Source organism: Sebastes umbrosus, chromosome 7, assembly GCF_015220745.1.
Source record: "Sebastes umbrosus isolate fSebUmb1 chromosome 7, fSebUmb1.pri, whole genome shotgun sequence".
Lineage (NCBI taxonomy): Eukaryota > Metazoa > Chordata > Actinopteri > Perciformes > Sebastidae > Sebastes > Sebastes umbrosus.
The window spans coordinates 19,406,698-19,427,699 of record NC_051275.1 but is presented as its reverse complement, the minus strand read 5'-3'; the positions used below and the strand labels follow the sequence as shown (position 1 = coordinate 19,427,699).

General features: G+C 41.5%; 1 protein-coding gene across 2 annotated transcripts in view; it reads left to right on the top strand.

Moving 5' to 3' along the window:
* LOC119491386 (lissencephaly-1 homolog) overlaps positions 1 to 20,921 on the top strand; it is a 43,467-nt gene extending 22,546 nt beyond the window's left edge. For both annotated transcript variants that reach the window (XM_037775360.1, XM_037775359.1), the window contains exons 3-11: positions 147 to 231; positions 3,857 to 3,931; positions 4,968 to 5,174; positions 10,324 to 10,492; positions 12,060 to 12,162; positions 12,286 to 12,514; positions 15,071 to 15,172; positions 15,292 to 15,448; positions 17,040 to 20,921. In XM_037775360.1, coding sequence (XP_037631288.1) covers positions 147 to 231; positions 3,857 to 3,931; positions 4,968 to 5,174; positions 10,324 to 10,492; positions 12,060 to 12,162; positions 12,286 to 12,514; positions 15,071 to 15,172; positions 15,292 to 15,448; positions 17,040 to 17,113 — 1,201 coding nt within the window. In that variant the 3' untranslated portion in view covers positions 17,114 to 20,921. The remainder of the gene's footprint in view (positions 1 to 146; positions 232 to 3,856; positions 3,932 to 4,967; positions 5,175 to 10,323; positions 10,493 to 12,059; positions 12,163 to 12,285; positions 12,515 to 15,070; positions 15,173 to 15,291; positions 15,449 to 17,039) is intronic.
* Positions 20,922 to 21,002: the final 81 nt, after the last annotated feature.

Below are 21,002 nucleotides of genomic sequence, written 5' to 3'. Positions count from 1 at the left end.
CACGTTTCCTGAACATGCTAATTTCCTGTCTTTGTTTTACAGTGTTGAATACAACTCCATTACTCGTGTCGTTTCTGGTGGCACTTTAACAACTATCTGTCTGCTAATCAGGAGAACTAATTACGGGTCTTCTTTGTCTGTTTCAGAAATCGAGCGATAGCCGATTATCTACGTTCCAATGGATATGAAGAAGCATATTCCACTTTCAAGAAGGAGGCGGAATTAGATAATGTGAGTAGATTAAGGGTGGACACACACACATCCGCACAGCCAATCAGACCAATTTATACAAACAATATGCCTTGATTTCCACTATTTCTCATTTTAGTCAACATGTTCACGGGTGTGACCGGGAGCACCTGCTCCCAATTATGGTGGTCTGTCTGATTAGGGGGTCGATGCAACATGCTGCTGCTAATTCATCTTGAGAAAGGCTTTTATCCACTTGTATATATATTGAATTTACAATAGCACTGTGATATATGTATTTTATGTTTCTTTTTTTTTTCATTATTGGCTTTGCTTTCTGATGAAATGAGAATTTGTTGGGTTTGAATATATTTTAAAATACATTGTGCCATAAACCCTATTGTTATGTATAAAGTTAGGTTTTTGTTAACACTGTCATAGAGGGGTTCATTAAAGTATGTTTTAGCATTGAGATCATAGTTAGTGGTGGTGTTGTACCGGACTACATTATGATGAGCAGGGCTGCAACTAACAATTATTTTCCTTGCCGATTAGTCAATTGATTATTTTCTCAGAAAATATTCACATTTAAGGAGCTGGAATCAGAGAATTTTGACTTTTTTTTTCTTAAAAAATATCTCAAACCGATTTATCGATTATCAAAATAGTTGGCGATAAATTAAATAGTTGACAACTAATCGATTAATCGCTGCAGCTCTAATATTGAGAGGTGTTCCCTCTCATGTATGTAAATAGAGAGGACAAAAAACTAGAAACGCCTCTTAATATAATGTTGTCTAGTACGACACAACCTTAAACTGTGGCCACCAGGTCTACTTTTTGCTTGTGGTGACGGCTTTCAGCTTTCAATATGATCTCTAGCATCTGAAACACATGCTCAGTCTGATTGAGGTGACTGAACATTTTACCCATTGGTTACCTTGTTTCTATGTTCAGCACAATTGTTCCATTGTCTTAAAATTGGAGGAAACTTCCTTCCTGTTCACCCAATATGGATGTGAACACCCTCAATCACCCTTAAAGATGGATTCAGCACTCAAACCTCATAGTCATTGTATTATATCAGATCTAATTTTACTGTAGTGCAGAGCCAAAAATCAAAACATAGAGGTGGGAATGTTAAGTATTTTAACAAATTGGGCTCCTAAAATTTGATTCCCATGCTTCCAAAGTTTCAGGATCTCCAGTGCTCATTGGCTACCCGTTAACTCCTGTATGTAATGTCATCAGGGATTCACCTCAACCCCTTTTCATTTAAGACTCTTTTTCATCTAAGAGTATTTTTTTCCTCTGCCTCTCTGTAACACGTCGTCTTTCACCTTGTGTTCACGTGACACCCCGCCCCCTGCTCCTCTGTCTCTTTATTCGTTCTTCTTCCAGACGTTTTCTCTGTGGAAGCAGGCTGAATAATATATGAATGGCACGGAGGGATAGGTGCACACTGTTGGGTATTAGCGCTCAGCCACACACACACATCTTGGCAGCACCATGCTAAACAACCAAGGGATTTTTACGCCATTTCCCTGAGGCCACATCGTAAGGCATTTTTTATGTCTATTAAATGTGGTTAGATTTTGTTCAGAGTGAATTTAATGTTCTTAACCTGAGCCCTTTGTGGGTGCTTGAGCAGCAGTTTAAGGTTAATACTATGTGACGCGATGTGCAGCAGCAGGTTTTCATAGTAGGAATAATGAATAGGGCTCATGATTTAGTTTTTATTGACCTCTTAAAAGAGTCTACATACCTGTATGCATATACAAACACACATACACACACACACACACACACACACACACACACACGCATAGTTACTATCAACAGACTGGCAGGCTGCAGTGCAGTCTGGCACTTCTCGTGTGTGTCCATCTTTGTGTGTGTTGGTGTAATGGGCAGTGTGTCCAGGCAGATGGCAGATTAGATGATGGCCAAACTGGGTTCCCTGCTCTCCCTCTGTTTTCTTTCTCCTCCATTTCTCTGCAGTGCCTCAGTTCATGTCTTTGTCTTTATATACACCTCATGTTAGTCATTGAGAAGTGTTAAATATAAGCATCTGTGGTGCCTGCAACTCTCCACACCTCTAGGTCTGCCTTTGTCTCCAGCCGAGGCTTGAGGAGCTAACTGTGAAATTGGAGCGCAACGCTAATTTTCTCCCTCACTGACACTCGTGGTTGTCTGTCAATGTGGGTTTTTGATGCTTTGATAGTTAATAACAGCCTCAAGGCATTGTTGTACGCACAGTGGCACCAAAACTGTTGTATTGGTAATAACAAAGCATCACTTCTTTTTTTCTTTGTTTGCCTGTGTTTGTATTTTATTTAAAGGAAAGAAGAAAGTCCTTCTATAACTATAACATTTTAAGTCATTAGAGTGTTTTGAACATTAACAATTCAGTCGAGACCTTTATGAAAATTAGCTTGTTTGAGTTTTTGGTTTTATTTAGAGCCGAAACAATTGGTCGATTGACAGAAAATGAATCGGCAACTGTTCTAACAATTGATTAATCATTTAGATAAGGGCTGCAACTAAGGATTATTTTCATTGTCGATTAATCTGTCCATTATTTTCCCGATTAATCGATAGTTGTTTTGTCTATAAAATGTCAGGAAAATAGTGAAAAATCAGTCAGTATTTCCCAAAGCCCAAGACAACATCCTCAAATGTCTTGTTTTGTCCACAACTCAAAGATATTCATTTTACTGTCAGAGGAGTACTTTTTTTTTTCTTAAAGAATTACTCAAACCGATGAATCGATTATCAAAATAGTTGGCGATTGATTTAATAGTTGACAATTAATCAATTAATCGTTGCAGCACTAATTGAAATCATGAATGTCAAAAACAATTCCCTGGTTTCAGCTTTTCAGATGTGAAGATTTCCTACTTTGTCTTATATAGTAGAAAACAGTTAAATACTAATGGGTATTTGATTGTTGGTTGGACAAAGCAAGTAAATGGAAGACATAGAAGACTTATTTTCTGGGAAAGAAACATTTGTCAATATTTTTTTTAACATTTTGTAGACCAAACGATTGGTCAATTAATCGAGAAAACAATCAGCAGGTTAATTGATAATGAAAATAATCATTAGTTGCAGCCCCAGTTTTATTTTTAGTTTGTATGTAGCATGAGAGAGAAAAATGCAACCACATTGTTTTGCTTCTTGGCAGAAAGAAACAGCCTCTATGTGCCATGAAGTCCGTTATGTAAAAGCTTGTGGCCAGCTCGTGGTATTAGCCTGCAGGTGGAATCAAGCCTCTCTCTGCCAGGACTGCCACAAGTTAACTTCCACCGCTGCCTCCGGTACCGGGTGTGTAGCTGTAAGCTGCCTAAGCCTTTCTTGTCTGCAGGAGATTAGCTTGTGTGAGAAGGATTAGGACTAGGATGTGTGTGGAGTATGTATGTGTTTGTGTGTTGTACAGTAGGTTGGTGGTGTCTGGCAGTCAGCGTTGGCCTGTGAGGGGCGTGTAAATAATTCCCTGTTCTTTCTTACTATAGCCAAAGACCTCAGCATGCCACCCCAGCTGGCCCCCCTCCCACAGGCCTCGCCGATTATGCTGAGCCCACGACTTTGATTGGCTTTCTTCGCATGTTTGCCTGATATCTTTTTCCTTCTGTTCCCCCCCTCCCCCCCTCTCTTTTCTCCACAGAATGAAGAATTGGATAAGAAGTACGCTGGCCTTTTGGAAAAGAAATGGACCTCAGTCATCAGATTACAAAAGAAGGTTTGTGGGGTTTTTCTCCTCAAAGCATGCTTGTGGGGATTGAAGTCTTGTGAATGGTTCATGACATTGCTGAATCCACCGTTGACACAGAAAGGAAGTCTTAAGCATTAATCCAACTGTTAATATATAATAATTATGGCTGTCAATTGATTAAAATATTTAATCGCCATTAATCGCATGATTGTCCATAGTTAATCGCGATTAATTGCAAATTAATTGCACATTTTTTATCTGTTCAAAATGCACCTTAAAGGGAGATTTGTCAAGTATTTAATACTCTTATCAACATGGGAGTGGGCAAATGCTGCTTTGTGCAAATATACAGTATGTATATATTTATTGGAAATCAATTAACAACACAAAACAATGACAAATATTGTCCAGAAACCCTCACAGGTACTGCATTTAGATTAAAAAATATGCTCAAATCATAACATGGCAAACTGCAGCCCAACAGGCAACAACAGCTGTCAGTGTGTCAGTGTGCTGACTTGACTATGACTTCCCCAAACTGCATGTGATTATCATAAAGTGCATGTCTGTAAAGGGGAGACTTGCGAGTACCCAGAGAACCCATTTTCATTCACATATCTTGAGGTCAGAGGTCAAGGGACCCCTTTGAAAATGGCCATGGCAGTTTTTCCTCGCCAAAATTTAGCGCAAGTTTGGAGCGTTATTCAGCCTTCTTCCCAACAAGCTAGTATGACATGGTTGGTTCCAATGGATTCCTTAGGTTTTTTAGTTTTATATGATCTTCACTCTAGCTTTAAAACTGAGCCCGCTACAACCTAAAAATCGCAAGTTGTGTTAATGCGTTAAAGAAATTAGTGGTATTAAAATGAATTAATGCGTTAACGTGTTATTATCGCGTTAACTTTGACAGCCCTGATAATAATTAGTTTAAAACACAGACTCCAGCAAATTTAACACCCTTAAAACCTTTGTTTTATGTATTCGATTTATCTATACATGTGGATATTTATATAAACTGAAATTTCTGCCTCTACACTGTACTAACCTGTACTTGTACGTGTAGGTGATGGAACTTGAATCCAAGCTGAATGAAGCGAAGGAAGAGATCACTCTGGGTGGGCCCGTAACTCAGAAGCGTGACCCCAAAGAGTGGATCCCACGCCCACCAGAAAGGTACGCGCTGAGTGGCCACCGCAGTCCAGTCACCCGCGTCATCTTCCACCCAGTCTTCAGCGTCATGGTGTCTGCTTCTGAGGACGCGACAATAAAGGTTAGTGCTGCCGGATGGTGGGAGTGATGGTCTGACGATGGATTTGTTGCAGAGCTTGCCTTCAAATGGGGCTGTGGAGCTAAAAGCCCACATTTTTTTTATTTGAAATGGCGTTTCAACTGTTTTTCAGGGTTTTCAAACCATGTCCTGCAGAGAGCTGAGAGTCTGCAGGTTTTTGAAATAAAAGCTGCATCAGGTGATTTCACTGATTAGTTTATTATCTTTGAGCTGAAGGTGTGCAAATCAGCGAAAACCGCTGCCGAAGTTTTTAATGAAAACCTGCAGGGTTGTGCGTCTATCGATGTTTGTTTCCAGTTCAACATAACTATTATGGCTTCCTTCTTATTTCTATTCTAAGCCATATTTCTTTCGCCCAAGAAAACGTGTCAACAAGGCATCTATTAAACAAAGTTGAGCTCATTCATGGGTTTACTCACGGTTAGATGTCCTTTCTGCCATGGATGCATATGATCGATTTGCAGCCTTTGTGTGTGTGTGCGTGTGTGTGTTAAACTACATAAACCAACCCAAAACAGGATATGCCACGGCAACCCAAAGTAAAGAAAAAAGATCAACCTAAACTTCGTCTTAGTGAAATGAACAAAACTATATTAAAGCCCGTTAAAAAACTATTTCGGCTCTTGGCGTCCTTAAACAGCTGCGCTCTCCACAGCTGATACTAAATCAGGATGACGGCAACAGGATGACGGCATCAACTGGTGCCAAATTTATAAACAATTCAATGCTGTGGTTGGCCACATGGGGCAAAAATATCAATTACTATCAACATAATGTTTCTCTTATAATAAGGAATTCAACTACTCCTTTCTTAATATTTGGCTCCTACAATAACCATGTACTGTATGCACTTTATGTACGTACACTTCTCAGTGTACTTTAAGGTTTCTAAAGCCTCAGTAGGTAATGGAAACATGGATAATAACCCTTACAAGTCTCATGATGACCTTAAACCATTTAAGTTTTCAAGTGATGAAAAGCAGCTACCATGCTTATCAGACATCTTGGGTTTTTTAGGATGTCATTCTCTGTAGACATGTAATTGATCAAATGAAGCATCATAATAAACTGATTAAATTGGGTTTAACAAGATTTCGAAATTAAGCGAAATGGTGTTTTCAAGACATTAATGATAAGACAACAGTATTGATGTCAAACTGACGTCACAAATGCCGTCATGGGTCGTTAGACCCTAGTTTTGAATCACGTTATTCATCGAAGGGACAGTGTGTAGGATTTAGTGGCATCTAGCGGATGAATACCCCTCCACTCACGCCTCCCTTTCCAAAACTGCAGTATCATGAGCCACCAAGTACAAAACCGTGGTAACACAGTTCGCCTAGCTCAGAGGTCATCCTTACCATAGTAACACTACTTTAGGAGCAATGGAAGTTAGATGGCGGCTGGAGGTACCACGGTTTTGCACTCTTTGGCTCAGCGTGTCGGAGAACTACGGTGGCCCTTAGGTAACGTGAAAACACAAAGAGCCAGTGTTTGGTTTGTTCCTTCTGGGCTACTGTAGAAATATGGCGGAGCAACGTGGCAGACTCCTTGAAGAGGATCCGCTCCCTGGTTTGAGTACACTGGTGATTGAGGCACAGATGAATTGTCAAAACAGTTAGCATGCAAACTGACTTCAATGCATTTTTGTCAGTTTCTCTTCATCTGCCTGATACACTGACAAGTGAATATTTTCCTGATGAGCAGACCACCTTCTCCCTCTCTTTTGTCTCTCACCAAAGTAAAACAATTTTTATTGTCCTCCATTAATTCAACATGTGCTGCCATTTCTTTCAGGGAATGTAAACAAAACTCTGCTGTGCTGAATATCTGGTTGCTATAGTAGCAACGGAACTATAAATAAAAATCTGTCGGCCCCCACGTTGTCACATGACACTTTCACTGAAGTATAAATTACAACATGTACAGTAGTCAGACAAGAATCCTGTTTTATAGAAGAAAATGTTTTATTTTTCAAATATAACCTAATACTGGTTGAGAGAAGGACATTTTTTATTACACTCAGTTCAGATGGATTTCTACAAGAACTATTTCTACAAACCATTCAGTACAATGACGCCTTCCAGCTATACATACCCAGCTTACAGAGATGGCACAGCTGTGGCTCTGTATGGCTAATATTTGAGTATGCTAATGTTTTCACTAAAGATGTTTGGACTAAACCAGGCATTTATGCTCGTGAGAAATGTTCAAATATAATATTTCACTTACAGTATGATTTCAAAGACAAGAAGATCTGTTTTCTGATTTTGGAGCTTCCTCCGTTCGTCTTTGGATATTGGCCAACTAAAAATGCAGACATACAGGGTGTGGTTCACGGTGATTATAAACACATCATCTGGCTTTAGAGACAGACTGCTGCGTTGTCCTTTTGTTTGTTTGTTCTCACACATCCTCACATTACAATAATAGGATTCAGGTTTAAAATCGACAGAGTGGTCTTTTTTTAATTTAGTGCCAGCTTGGTGGCAGCTCTACCCTTTTTCTCACTCTGTGTAACGCTGCTCATCTCTCCTCCTCCCTCCCATTTATTATGCCTCACTATTATGCATTACCTCCCCTGCTCCAGCTCTCCTTTCTAGACACGCCCTGATTTCACGAGTGTCTCTTTCTCTCTGTCGTCTATGTATCCCCAGATTCCATATATAAACTCCATAGTCTGTCCCTGGGCTATTTTTTGCTGCAACAGTAGCTCTCCCTTGCCTCACTGCACAATGCCAATACTCTGTTGAGCTGTTTGTTCGGTATATTTTATTCATGAGACAATGAGAGACACATGTACATCTCCTCAGCTACACCCACACAGCAGGGATTCCTCTCTCCCTTTTGGCATCTTCTTCCTTTCACAACCCCACCCCTCCCTGCCACTGCAACCTGCCTCCCAGCATCCTGCCTCATCTATCTTCCACTTAAAGCATCAGCTGCCCCACCATGACTACTAGAGCCATCCATCCCAGTCAGGCCTGGGCCCAAATCTAAAATTCAGCCCTGCTTTCTTGCACCTCTTTTCCTGGCTGCGTCGTCTCCTTGCAGCCTGACCTGACTCCCCCCTTTGTCCTACTTTTCTCCTCCTGAACAGCTCTGTTAAATTTTTAACTGAGGAGTAGACCTTGTGCTCTGTACACTCTGTCACTGACTGAGAGGCTCATCGGCTTTCCACCTCATGCCAGTGAGGCCTGATAATCAGACTGAACTGCCATTTTGTTTCATTCATTCAGCCTGACATTGTGCTCATGTTGGCCTAGTTCTTGTCATAGAGCAGTGAATTTAAAGCAGTAGTTTGACATTGGGGAATACACTTATTGGCCTTGTTGTCACAAGTTCAATGAGAAGATTGATATCACTCTTTATTATCCGTACGATAAATATGTAGCCGGAGCTAGCAAGGATTTAGCTTAGCATAAAGACTGGAAGACTGGCTCTGTCCAAAGGTAATAAAATACCACTATCTCTAAAGTCTAAAGCTCACTAATAAAGAGGTTATGTGACTATTTCGTGGACTGAACAAGTTGCCAGGCACCCAGCAGAGACTCAATGGAAGTTACTGCAATCTCGTGTCGTCATTTTTGTGGCGATGTAGCTCATGAACGTATGACGTTGACTTTCTTAATACCTGAACAAATCTGAGATGCGGGTGACGAGTCAGAGGTCTGGAACAAAGCTAGAGACGGCCTGTCTTTTCCCTTATTCTTGTAGCGTCTTAAGTGTCACATGTTTTGTTTACTATAGTCGAACCATTCTCCCTTTTCACCCTTTCTTTTCTTACGTATCCCTCTCTTTGTGTTTCCCTCACTCCTTTAGTTTTGCCATTCTCCAGTCCTTTTCCTCCACCTCTTTTACCTCGTCCTCTCTCCTCTGCTAACGTGGCACATCTTTGCATGGCAAGATGTTACCTTGAGTGCAGGTCTAACCTTTCACAGTATGTAAATCAGCAGGTCCTGGGCGTAGCGCTGTGCTCAGTCAAACATGGCAACCAGAGGCTAGGTTAATTTAAACAAGGGCAAAGAGCTTGGGTGTCAGCTTACTCATTGCCTACTTCATAAATTGCATATACAAAGAGAGTCTATGTATTGTTGTTGGACTTTGAATGACAAAGATCCGAGGCATTTTCCCTGAAAGAATGTAAACTATTATTCATCATAAAGTAGGGCAAGTTTTCTGTTTTAATAATGCCCTGGAGGAGTGCCAGTAGGAACCGTTGGTGAGACAGCATTGAGTTACAGGTAGTTAATGGATTATGTGTGATTTAGATGCTGCTGCTAAATACTGTTTAATATGTGTAAACCTGGTGTACCTCCAAACACGTTGACTACATTGATCTTCTCGAGGATAAAACCCCCCTCTGCACTTTGTGCCTCGCGGCCATCTGCACTGTCTGTAGCCTCCTTTGGGGGGGAGGCAGAAGGACTAGGGGGAAGGGGGGAGGAGAGGGGGGGGGGGGGGTCTCCTGTCACGTCTGCCCAAAATCCCCCACCCCAAGAGAGGAACCAAGGAGGGTTTATCCCTCCGTGACAAACCGTCTGTCTGCTTGAAATCCAGAAACGCAACAGCTTTCTCAGGCTAGAAAATTAGGCTTACTACTGTACGCTCCATATTCTGTCTCTACTCCAACTGGCAGTGCCTTACTCGGCACAATAAACTGTCTCTCTGTTTTTATCAGGCCTTACTGTAACCCTAATCAGCATCCTGGCACAACATGCATCCCTGCCATTAGCAACGGCAATGCGTCACAGATTCTGTAATTCAATATACGAAGAGTCTGTGGTGTCTGCAAACTGAGGCCCGTATGAGCTCTTAAGACGAATGTCATGTCAGTACGGTAATTTTTAAGCGTTCATCCATTAGCATATCTTGTTTGTGGAATTGTAATATGACTTGTACAGCCTGGTTCTCTCAGCTGCTGGACTGTTTTGCTGAGAAAGGAGGTGACATGGGGCCACAGATCATGTGACATTTGGGGTTTTTGCTGGGGTTTGCAAAGGGATTCAGTTGTTTCTCAGTGATGTAGTATAGATTAGTATATTAGCTATGCCTGTTGGTGAAGTATGTATGCTCTCTTACATGTAGGTTTCTCTGAAGCTAATGTATGAATATGTTCTCTCCCCTCCAGGTGTGGGACTACGAGACAGGAGACTTTGAACGCACACTGAAGGGCCACACAGATTCGGTGCAGGACATCTCTTTTGACCAGACCGGCAAACTGCTAGCATCCTGCTCTGCAGACATGACTATCAAGCTATGGGATTTCCAAGGCTTTGAATGCATCAGGACCATGCATGGTAAGAAGATAAAACGGTTTCTTTCTTTACTTCAGAAGGAAGAAAAAAGACCTGAGCGATGAGCATTGGCAGGGATTTTGCAGCTATGCATCACTGCTGCTACTATTTGTGTTACCCATGAAGACTTGCTCTGTTATGGTTTCCACGTCATTGCATCACAAATGTAGCTTGTGACTGTACGCAGGGCTCAGGTGGTGCAGATGCTGTTCGTTATCACATTTGACGCTGCTGATGAGCCTCAATCTGCTCCAGGTCAAAGCACCCTATGCTGAGATTCACAACCAGCTCTGACAAATGGACTGTTTGTAGCCATCATGTCTACTCTCCACCACAGTATACTACTACTACTTGCATCCAGCTGTTCTTATGATTTGTAATTTAAATTATAAATAAATTGGTTCAAGTTTTTTCCTATCTACATTATTTTTTCTTATCTGAGAATCTCTGACACCATTGGTCATGTCTTCACCGTGTTCTCCTTAAGCACACCCCCCCACTTTCACACCCTAATTGCCAAGTAAATGATGGCAGCCGTCTACATGTGCCCTGAGGCCCTGCGGATATTAAGGATATTTTTTTTCTCCTTGTTGGAATAGTGAGAAGGCCCCCCCACCAACCAGCCAGCAGCAGCCTAAACAATATGAAGCGTTTTCTTCTCCACTTCATACGTCTGCTAGAAGCACCCATTAATGTCTGACTGTGAAGAAGACGTGAATGAATATTAGTGAAATAAATAAGCCGACATAGCGAGGAGACAAGAAGCGCTTTGGCACTCTTACATTTATGCCGGAGTTGTAAATTCTGCATTGTGTGTCAAGTGAGCAACAGATTTCACTGGTTGCCAATTTTTTTTGTTGTAAAGGAGGGTGCGAGCTCCTGGCACACTTCCTCAAACAGACGAGCTGTGTTCACACTGTGCAGAAAAAAAATCCAAGTGCAGAGATCGCTGTCTTAAACAGTCTATTAAACTGAGCCCGCTGTCTAGTCTTGTTCTATTTCCCCTCCATCCTTATTTTTACCCACGTCTCCATTCACTTTTAATTCACCTACTCAACTGTTCCTCCTTTTTTCACCCACTTTTTTTTACACATCTAACAAAAACACGAGGCCAACTGGTGAAGTAGATTAGTGCCGATTTGGACAGCAGCTTAATTATCCTCTTCAGGACCAGATAGCACTTTTCTGTGTAGCTGCCACCCATTATCGTAGGCTGATGGCATGTGTATGTGCACACACACATATGAAGTTAAGCTGGCCTTTTAGAGTACACTTGCTGTTGTCTTCATCTGTTTAGCAGCTTAAATACGGCCCAGCGTCTAGGTAATTAGGCGTCTCTTATTCTCCGTGGAAGAAAGTAAGCTCCAGCAAATTGCTGGCCTCGCTTGTCATTTAATTGGCTAATTACGACCATGGCTGAAGATGTGTTTAAAAAAAGAAGAAGAAAATAATAAATAAAAATTGCTCTGAATTTTGTCTAACTTTTAAATGTTGAGTTGCGCTCCGAAAGCTTTATAACAGTTTCTGGCTCTTACTGAGATCTTGTTTTTGTTTTTTTTCTGTTTTCCAGGACATGACCACAATGTTTCGTCTGTAGCCATCATGCCCAATGGAGATCACATTGTTTCTGCCTCAAGGGACAAAACCATAAAGATGTGGGAGGTGGCAACTGGGTACGCAGCCTCCATAGACCTCCTTAAAACCATTGTTTTCTTTTTTTAAGCCTGATATTCTGTTTGATTGATCACATCCACTCTGACAACATGATAACGCCTTTGCTGTTTTCTGTGCATTAGCTACTGTGTGAAGACCTTCACAGGCCACAGGGAGTGGGTCCGTATGGTGCGGCCCAACCAGGACGGCACACTGATTGCCAGCTGCTCCAACGACCAAACGGTGCGCGTGTGGGTCGTGGCCTCCAAAGACTGCAAGGCTGAGCTGCGGGAGCACGAACATGTGGTGGAGTGCATCTCCTGGGCACCAGAGAGCGCCCACCCCACCATCCAAGAGGCCACAGGCTCCGAGGTAAAGGACCGTCCTGAAACACCTGCAAACCTCGAGGGTGTGGTGGTATACCGAGCCAAATCTCTTGAGACCTGCACGTCTTTTACACTTAATTACATAGGTTAATTTATAAGCAAGGGTGGATTGACACACTGCAGATTTAAACTCGGACAAAGTTACACCACAGAGTTCAACAGACAATTTCAGACTAATGCCCAGGTGGTGTCCAGTGTGATTAATCATGAAAGCACAGCAGAGCAGAGAGTGGACCAGTAGCAGATCATTATAAGTGTGCTAACCATAGAAATAGAATAGGACTACAACGTCCCATTCAAATCAACGTAGCAGAGCGGTGGCCATTTTTATATGTACCGTTGCCATAGCGACCGTTGTAGCAGGCTAACTTCCGTATAGACTAAACTGACTTATGTCAAAATGCGGATTCACTGAGATGAAGTTTTGCACCGGCTACAATCAATGCAGTAGTAACGATACGAAGCATAGAGAGCCTGAGTAAATGAGTAAAGTTTGAGAACTACTCCACAAATGACCACGGAAAACAGCTCAATGTCTATTCTACTCTAATTCTATTTCTATGGTGCTAACTGACCGTTCACTAGTGAAAATTGTTGGGATTAGAAACATATTTTCCAGACTCACATGAGACAATGACTTACTGGTCAACCGACTGAGCAACCAGACAGTTGTTATTGTACAACCATCACACACACAAAGGGTGGTGATAGAGCTCATGTGCATCCTAACTCATGGTCATGTAATGTGTTAGCTCAGTGATGTTTCACACTATCACATGATGCACAGTGTGTTCCTTCTCTACATGTGTAGCCATATCGGTGAGCCTCACACGTCACTGCTCGGACTGACAGCCACGTGAACAGACCAGCTTGAAGTGAAGAGTGTGTGCTCGCATAATCTGGCTGAATATCAGCATGGCCTAGAGTCAGCCCAGACTCCCTCCTCATGCCTTGTGATCTCAAGTGTGTCCAATTTGTAGACTTGTCAGATTAAAACAATATTTGCCCTTTCAGCAGTTGTCCCAGTCTAACCTGTGTGCAGTGAAAAACACTGTTCCACTTGTACAGGAGCTTATTTTTAGTGTTGTTTTGTTTCCTAACTGAAGTGAAACATGTACAAAAGACCCCCAGGTATTTTATTTGGGATGTTCTGCTGTTGTGTATGTTCTGGTACAATGATTAACTGATTTCTGTTTTTAAACGTCAACTCTATTAACGCCACAGTAACTTTCCAAGACAAACAACAGTACATGGAGTATTGGAAAAAAAACTGAGATACAGCAAAAAAAAATCGATACAGCATTGTATCGCAATATTGTGCGTGCCAATATTGTATCGATACACAGATGTCAAGTATCAATCTTTTATAATATAAACTATTAACATCTTAACAATCCGACGGCTCAATTTTAAAGCTAGAGTGAAGATACACAACCTAAGGAATCTATTGGTACCAACCATGTCATGTTAGCTTGTCGGGAAGAACGCTAAATAACGCTCCGATGTTTCCCTCAATTTCGGCGAGGAAAAACTGGCATGGCCATTTTCAAAGGGGTCCCTTGACCTTGGACCTCAAGATATGTGAATGAAAACTCTTGAGATGAACAGAGTGAAAACTATCTTATTAGATAACAGAAGTTGACAAATTGCATAATTTGCAGTTGAAAAAACATAATATATTGCAAGATATCTTATTGCAATACTGTTACTGTTTAAAATTGCAATAAGATCCTATCGTGACTTAAATGTCGTGATAATACCGTATCGTGGGGCCTCTGGTGATTACCATCCCTATAAACAAGTCAATTAGCAAAATTATGAAACATTTAAATCTTTTTTTTTGACTCTGCTGACAGAATCATAAAAGGTCAACACAAAACATAGTTATGTTTGTTAGAAAGATGAAGAAATCTGGCTTTGTGAAGGTGATGTTTGCCCAAGAGACACGGTCATTTTATGAAATGATCAATTTCACGATTGCTTGATTTCTGCTTAGATCTATTTACACCAAAACATTTCAACAGACCAAAGCAGTGAAATGCAGCTTCATTGATTCTCCAGTTATTGCTTAAATGCACCTGCAAGCATGTTTTGAACACAATCTCCACTGATGCAGTTAAAAACTATCAGGCATGTAATGACCTGTTAGTTCCGGTGTGCCTGACACAGCTTTTAAACATCGTTGTGTGTTAACGGTACTTGGTGGTAAATGTTGCAGTTAATGAATTTATTTAAACTAATCTCTCTTTCCCCATGGTGACGGATGACGAGTGGATTCCAAGCATAGATGTATAATAACACCTGGATACAGTGCTGTCACTCAGTCTTGCTTCCTATTTTTTCCAGTGGCCACTTGCGGTAGTGCAGCAAAATATCCCCCTGCGGCCCGAAAAGCATTTTCCCCATTTGTACCCCATACCACCTTTGTTAAAGAGACGACTGTAAAGCTGTTGAATTTGTAGTATTTGGTCTTTGATTCTACTTAGTATTAGTTTTGCACCATTACTGCCATTTAATTGTTTCCCTCTTTGTGCCTAATCAGACCAAGAAGAGCGGTAAGCCAGGCCCCTTCCTGCTGTCTGGCTCCAGAGACAAAACCATCAAGATGTGGGATGTTAGCATTGGCATGTGCCTTATGACACTGGTAAGGACTGTCTTAGGCTAAACCTTTTTATTATTTGTATATATATTTAAATATTTGGGCAAAATGTCTAGATTGTGTTTCATGAATTGGATTGCAACTGGTGTGTGTTTGTCTGACAGGTTGGCCATGACAACTGGGTGCGTGGTCTCCTCTTCCACCCTGGAGGCAAGTTTATTGTGACCTGTGCAGATGATAAGACCTTAAGGATCTGGGACTACAAGAACAAGCGCTGCCAGAAAACCCTGTGTGCCCACGAACACTTTGTTACCTCTCTGGGTAAGCACCCCCCCTAAAAAAAACAAAAACCTTCCTTTGACCAGTTGGTCTCCTGAGGTGCAACAAGAACCTCTTTATTCCACGTTCATTGGACAGTGGAGCTTGTTTCACAAATATCTGCTTTAGCCAAAGGTTGAATAATTGTAGAGAAGCCCAGCGCCTCCACCGGCATGTGTTTAGCGTCCTAAGGGTTGCTGGCAGCTGGGGTTTAAGTGGTAGGCAAGCGCTCCAGGATTTTCCCGCCTCCCCCTCCTCCTATCTGCAGCTTTTCAGCAGATCAAGGCTCGGTAACTCTCTTGAGGAGCTCTTCAGCCAACTTTTCCTTGGCAAGCCGTTTGAAACCCAGTCCTCTTAAATCCTACTTCAACCAAAGAGGATATCGCTGTGAGCTATTGATGTGATGAATTCTGGAGCGGTCTGGAAAACACAAAGCACCTTTGTTTGAAATCATTTGGGAGAGAGAAAAACACATTATTTTCCCCATTTTGTAAAAAAAAGCATTGTCCTGTCTGTACGCACAACACAATACCAAGTGCTTTTCCCCAAAGGTGTTCGCATTCTGCTTTTTAAATACCCTGATTATCCGACTGAATTGCAATTTCACTTCATTATTCATTAACCAATCAGTAGTGAGCGATGTATCAATGCCGCCATCGTGACTTTCAAGGGCTCAAACCAGGAATGCTGCAATAACGTTATCATTGTCTTAGCCAACCAGACAACGTTTTTCTAATAAGTTTGGTTTTAATTAGTTATTTGATGCTATGAAAAGGGTCATGATTGACAGCTGTGATTGACAGCTGCTCTGAGTGAAGTAGTTGCAGAGCCAGAGGCTTGGAAATTGAAAGAGAAGATGTAATTTAACTTTCCATAACCTTCACGAGTCTGTTTAATAGAACGTGTGTCAATTTAATCATAAATAGAGAGATATTATGGTTAGCTGTTGTGTTTTTTTAACCCAACAGCTACCGTGGTGCTAACATAGCAGCTAGGTGTCCACACTAGCGAGCTGCAGCCATGCTCGGCTTGTGATTGGCTTGGGCAGTTGTGTGGATGGGACAGCGGTACCGCGGCTCCAGTCCCCCGATCACTACTGCGCAGACTCTAGCTCCAAATGACGTAAAAATTTCAAGATGGGAGCTCCTGGACATTTTGGCTTTACTTTTGTACAGTGGGATGAAGTAGAGACACGTCCATCTATATATACTGTCTATGGTCTATACAAGTATAGTATTGAGTGCCCATACTGTATGTTTTGACCCATTTGAACAATATGTACATTCAATTTGTTCCAAATCCTTAGACCTGTCACAAGGAACAGCACATGTACGTATATGTCTGTCTGCTCTTGTCAATTAAACTGTATATGCTGTATTTACTACAACCCAGCAGCAAGCAGATGTAACTGAAGAGGTGACTATGTTGTTGACAGACTGAGACTGTGGAGCTTGTCCATGGGTTAGCCCCACTGTTAGTCACTCAGATTGCACTAGTTTTGAATCTGAATCCACTCTTATGCTGTTCTCTCTGAGTTGCATTGGGTTTTCCTCTCTTTTGTTTTTGTTCTGATGATCTTTTGTTTCTCCCACAGATTTCCACAAGGCTGCTCCCTACGTGGTCACTGGGAGTGTAGATCAAACAGTAAAAGTGTGGGAGTGCCGCTGATTTGGACCTTGGAGGATTGGACCACCACCCCCCAACTACTCCGGCGCTCCTCTGGATCCCTCCTCCCCTCCTGCCATCCCACCTCCTCTTCCATCCCACCTCTCCCCTCACCTAACCTCATCCGCACACCATCTCCGGCTGCACTTACCACCATGGTTATTTACCCATAACGCTCTCTGGTCCAATAACTATTGTCCTTCAATGTAAATTATTCCTGGATGTAGATCGAGCTATTAAATGTTACACAAAAAAAGTATTCTTGCATGGTAATCCAAAATTGTATACTGTAAATTTACATAACGTCTAGAAGTACCATAGGTTTACCACGGGGCTGGCCGTCTGTCACGCAGCCTTACCGACCAACCGAAGGCAGATGTTTTTGACTGGGTGTAAAATGTAGGGCACTAAAAACCGATAATTTAAGAAATGACAGTGTCTTTATGTGTAAGATTTATTTTTGTCTATTTTTTTATTTAGGATTTTTTTTTCTGTTATTTCTCTCCTTCACTGTCGTAGTCTGTTGGTGCCTAGCTTGGTGAAACTTTCAAGAGATGAGGCAGGAAAAAGCATATATGATGCGATATGATACGATTGTCTGTGGGGCTTTGTTATTGAAATAATCTGTAGCTTTATAACATCACTTCTCAAGTGTGCATACCATTTCTCTTCATGTGGAACTAGGTAATATTTTAATGGCTGTATATACGAATGTTTCAAACTGTTGTCCTTGGACCTCGGGGGCTTGAAAACAGCTTTGTACTCTTGTCATGGTGGCACAAGAACCACTGCTAGGCTTTAGATAAATTATCCCATTTAATGAATCTGCAGCGAAGAATAAAAAGTTAAAATGTATAAAAGTGGCTTTGTGAATAACCGCACTGAGTTCTTCACAAGACGCCCAACGTAAAGAGCAAGTTTGGCTGTCAGTGAGCGCCTTGGGTCACAGTAGCAGAGTTCAGGGATTACACCTGACTAATCTTTAGCGCTTGATAAAGACCGTGGGTGTTTTTTTCCTTTGACCTTGCATGTGAGACTTTTGTCTGACCAGTCAGTCTCGGCAGGGTTCGGTGTAACATAGGAATTATGTAAAGTCAGAAGATGCTCAGTTGTCCCATGGCGCCTCTGAAAGCTACAAACGGAAGCCTTGTGTAAAATAAACCCGCTGAAGAGAAAACAAAAAGGCATGACGAGGAGGAGTCAAAGTTAGCCCCCTGGGTTTGATATCTGGGATGTGCAAAGATCTCTAATTTCTGAGGGGTGAAATATATGTTCTGCATAATAAAAAATGGTTTTGAGTAAAAAAAAAAAAAAAAAAAAAATCAGTTTTCTGTGAAAATATGAAATGTAAATTTAGCTTGTTATTAAGAGATTTGGCAATTTTGTATTATCGCACTAGAGGATGAACTGGATGGGAATTTAGGATTAGTGAGGAAATGCTAGCAGCAGACATGCTAAGTGATCTGTGGATGCCGTTTTGTCTGTAGAGGGGTCTGACGCTGAGGTGTCCGAGGAAGCCTGAGCAGCGAGGATCTCTACGGACAAACCCCACAGACCACCTCACACGTATGCAAACGTCTTCTGAGTGGCTTTCCTCAAATGTTCAGCTTTTGGTCTTTGTGGAGCTGTAACTGAAAGACTGGAAACTAACTGTAAACCAGTCCGTGCTGTAGACACAACCATTCCACTCCCCTTGGAGGACAAAAAAAATGAAACATCTTGCTTCTAACTGTAGCTGACAAGGTGCTTCATTAATCTTGCACATCCCTGTTTTCACTAAATCTTTGGTCTTTTAATGATGATCAAAGACAACATTCAAATTTAATGATGTTGATAAATGCATAAACGTATAATTTCTGATTAGCCTTTTCATTCCAATGCAGTTCTTGGCTAATAAAGAATTCCACTGCTTAACATGATCTTCTTATCTTCGCTTCTTTGCCACATTTTCCTCTTCCTGCGTGTACTGGATGTGGTGATCTGCTGCTCAAGCTCCTGCTAGTGGCTATACTGTGAGCCTAATGTGACCTGTTGATGTAGCACTGCTGCATGTAAAACCTGCACCAGAGGCAGAGCTGTCGGAATAATGATACTTTAAAAGCTTAAATACTGGATCCTATCAGAGTTGGTTTGAATAGTGCAGTGAGAAACTGTCTCTTTGTACTTTTAAGATACGCTTATTAGCTCTCTTGCTGAGCGTTGGCTAGATGAGAATATCGATACTATAATATGTGGACTGTAAATGTAAAGCTGATTAGCGTAGCTTAGCATAAATACTGAAAACGGGGGAGCCAATTAGCCTAGCTCTAGAAAATGAATGAGCTAATTAGCCTAGCTCTAGAAAACGAATGAGCTAATTAGCCTAGCTCTAGAAAACGGGGGAGCTAGCCTTGCTCTTTGCAACGCTACCAAAATCACTAACAACACTTATAACTATTATTATTTTATCACATATTGTTTGTTTAATCCGCAAAAAAACAGTGTAACAATATGCCGACGATATGCCGTTTTTTGTCTCCTGCTTCTGCTATGGGACAGAGTCAGACTAGTCGTTGCAAGGTCGTGGATAGAAGGAAACCCCCAAATTGCAAAAACTCACAAGACTCGCTGCCCAATGACCTATCCTAACCTTAACCATTCAAGGTCAATATCTAACCTTAACTATTTGAGTTCAATGCCTAACCTTGAACATCCCGCGAGAGTTTCGTAATTTGCATGTTACCTTCAAGAAACTACCTTGTTCCGCTGTTTCCAGTCTTTATGCTAAGCTAAACTAACCGGCTGCTGGGTCCAGCTACATACAGTATTTACCTTACAACCATGAAAGTTTTTAGTTTACTCATCAAACCTAAATCTCGGCAAGAAAGCAAACGAGCGTAGGATGTTTCTCCAAATATCAAACTTTTCCTCTGACATTGCTGTGTCCTTGATGAGTTCAGGCAGCTCTGTTCATTGGTTGTAGAAAGGCTGGTTTTGTTGTGTGTGATGCTCTTTGAAGGAGGTTTACCTCCTCTTCTGTAAATGCAATGGGATTGTGGCAGACTAGGATGTCCCCAAAGGAGAAACCCTCTCTTTCAGGAAATATAAAACTCATGTCTCCCTTTGGTGTGTGCCCCCCTTACAAAGGTCTTGTTTTTTTTCCCACAAGCTGTTTTCTCTGTCCAAACTTCTGAGGCAAAGAATCAGCTAATTTTGTAGTACAATTTGGCATGGATAATGAAGATGCCAATGTGTTAAATGTTCTAGCTGAAGCCAAAAATGGAGACATTTGTCAGTACAATCTGGTTTAGCTTGAGAAATCAGCCTCCTTTTGTTGTTGATATAATGACGCTATAGTCTCCTCAGGATCACGCTATGACATGCCAGACCATAAAATGTAATTAAAAACTTATTTCCTTCCTTGGTTTTATTCAAGGAAGGTGATAAATGAAAGGTCAGGACGATGTGTGTTCTGTTCCTTTTGTAAGAATCGGTGGAAGGAGATGCAAAATAGCTGCTGGTGTTGTAGGCAAGTGTGTGCCCTGATGAAGAAAATCCCCTTTTGCCATTCGCAGGTCCCAAGCAATCCCAGTTCTGCTCTGGTCTGGTGTGTGAAGGGACTGACAGACAAGTGTTGACTGTCTGTTGGTCGTTTCCACGTGTCTGTAACCTGCCTGTGAACCACATCTGAGGGCCTCAGACTGCACAACAAGCTCCTACAGGAGAGCTCGTGATGTTTTCACCACTAAGGTCTCACTCTTCACTCAGCAAACTGTTAACAATATACCTGGATGTCATTATTGTTTGCGATATAATAAAAGAAGAAAATTTGCATCTCTGTTGTCGTCCTTTTCTTTTGGAGTGGTTAGTTATTATGGCCTACTGAAGGTGAAGCATATTTTAAACAATAGTT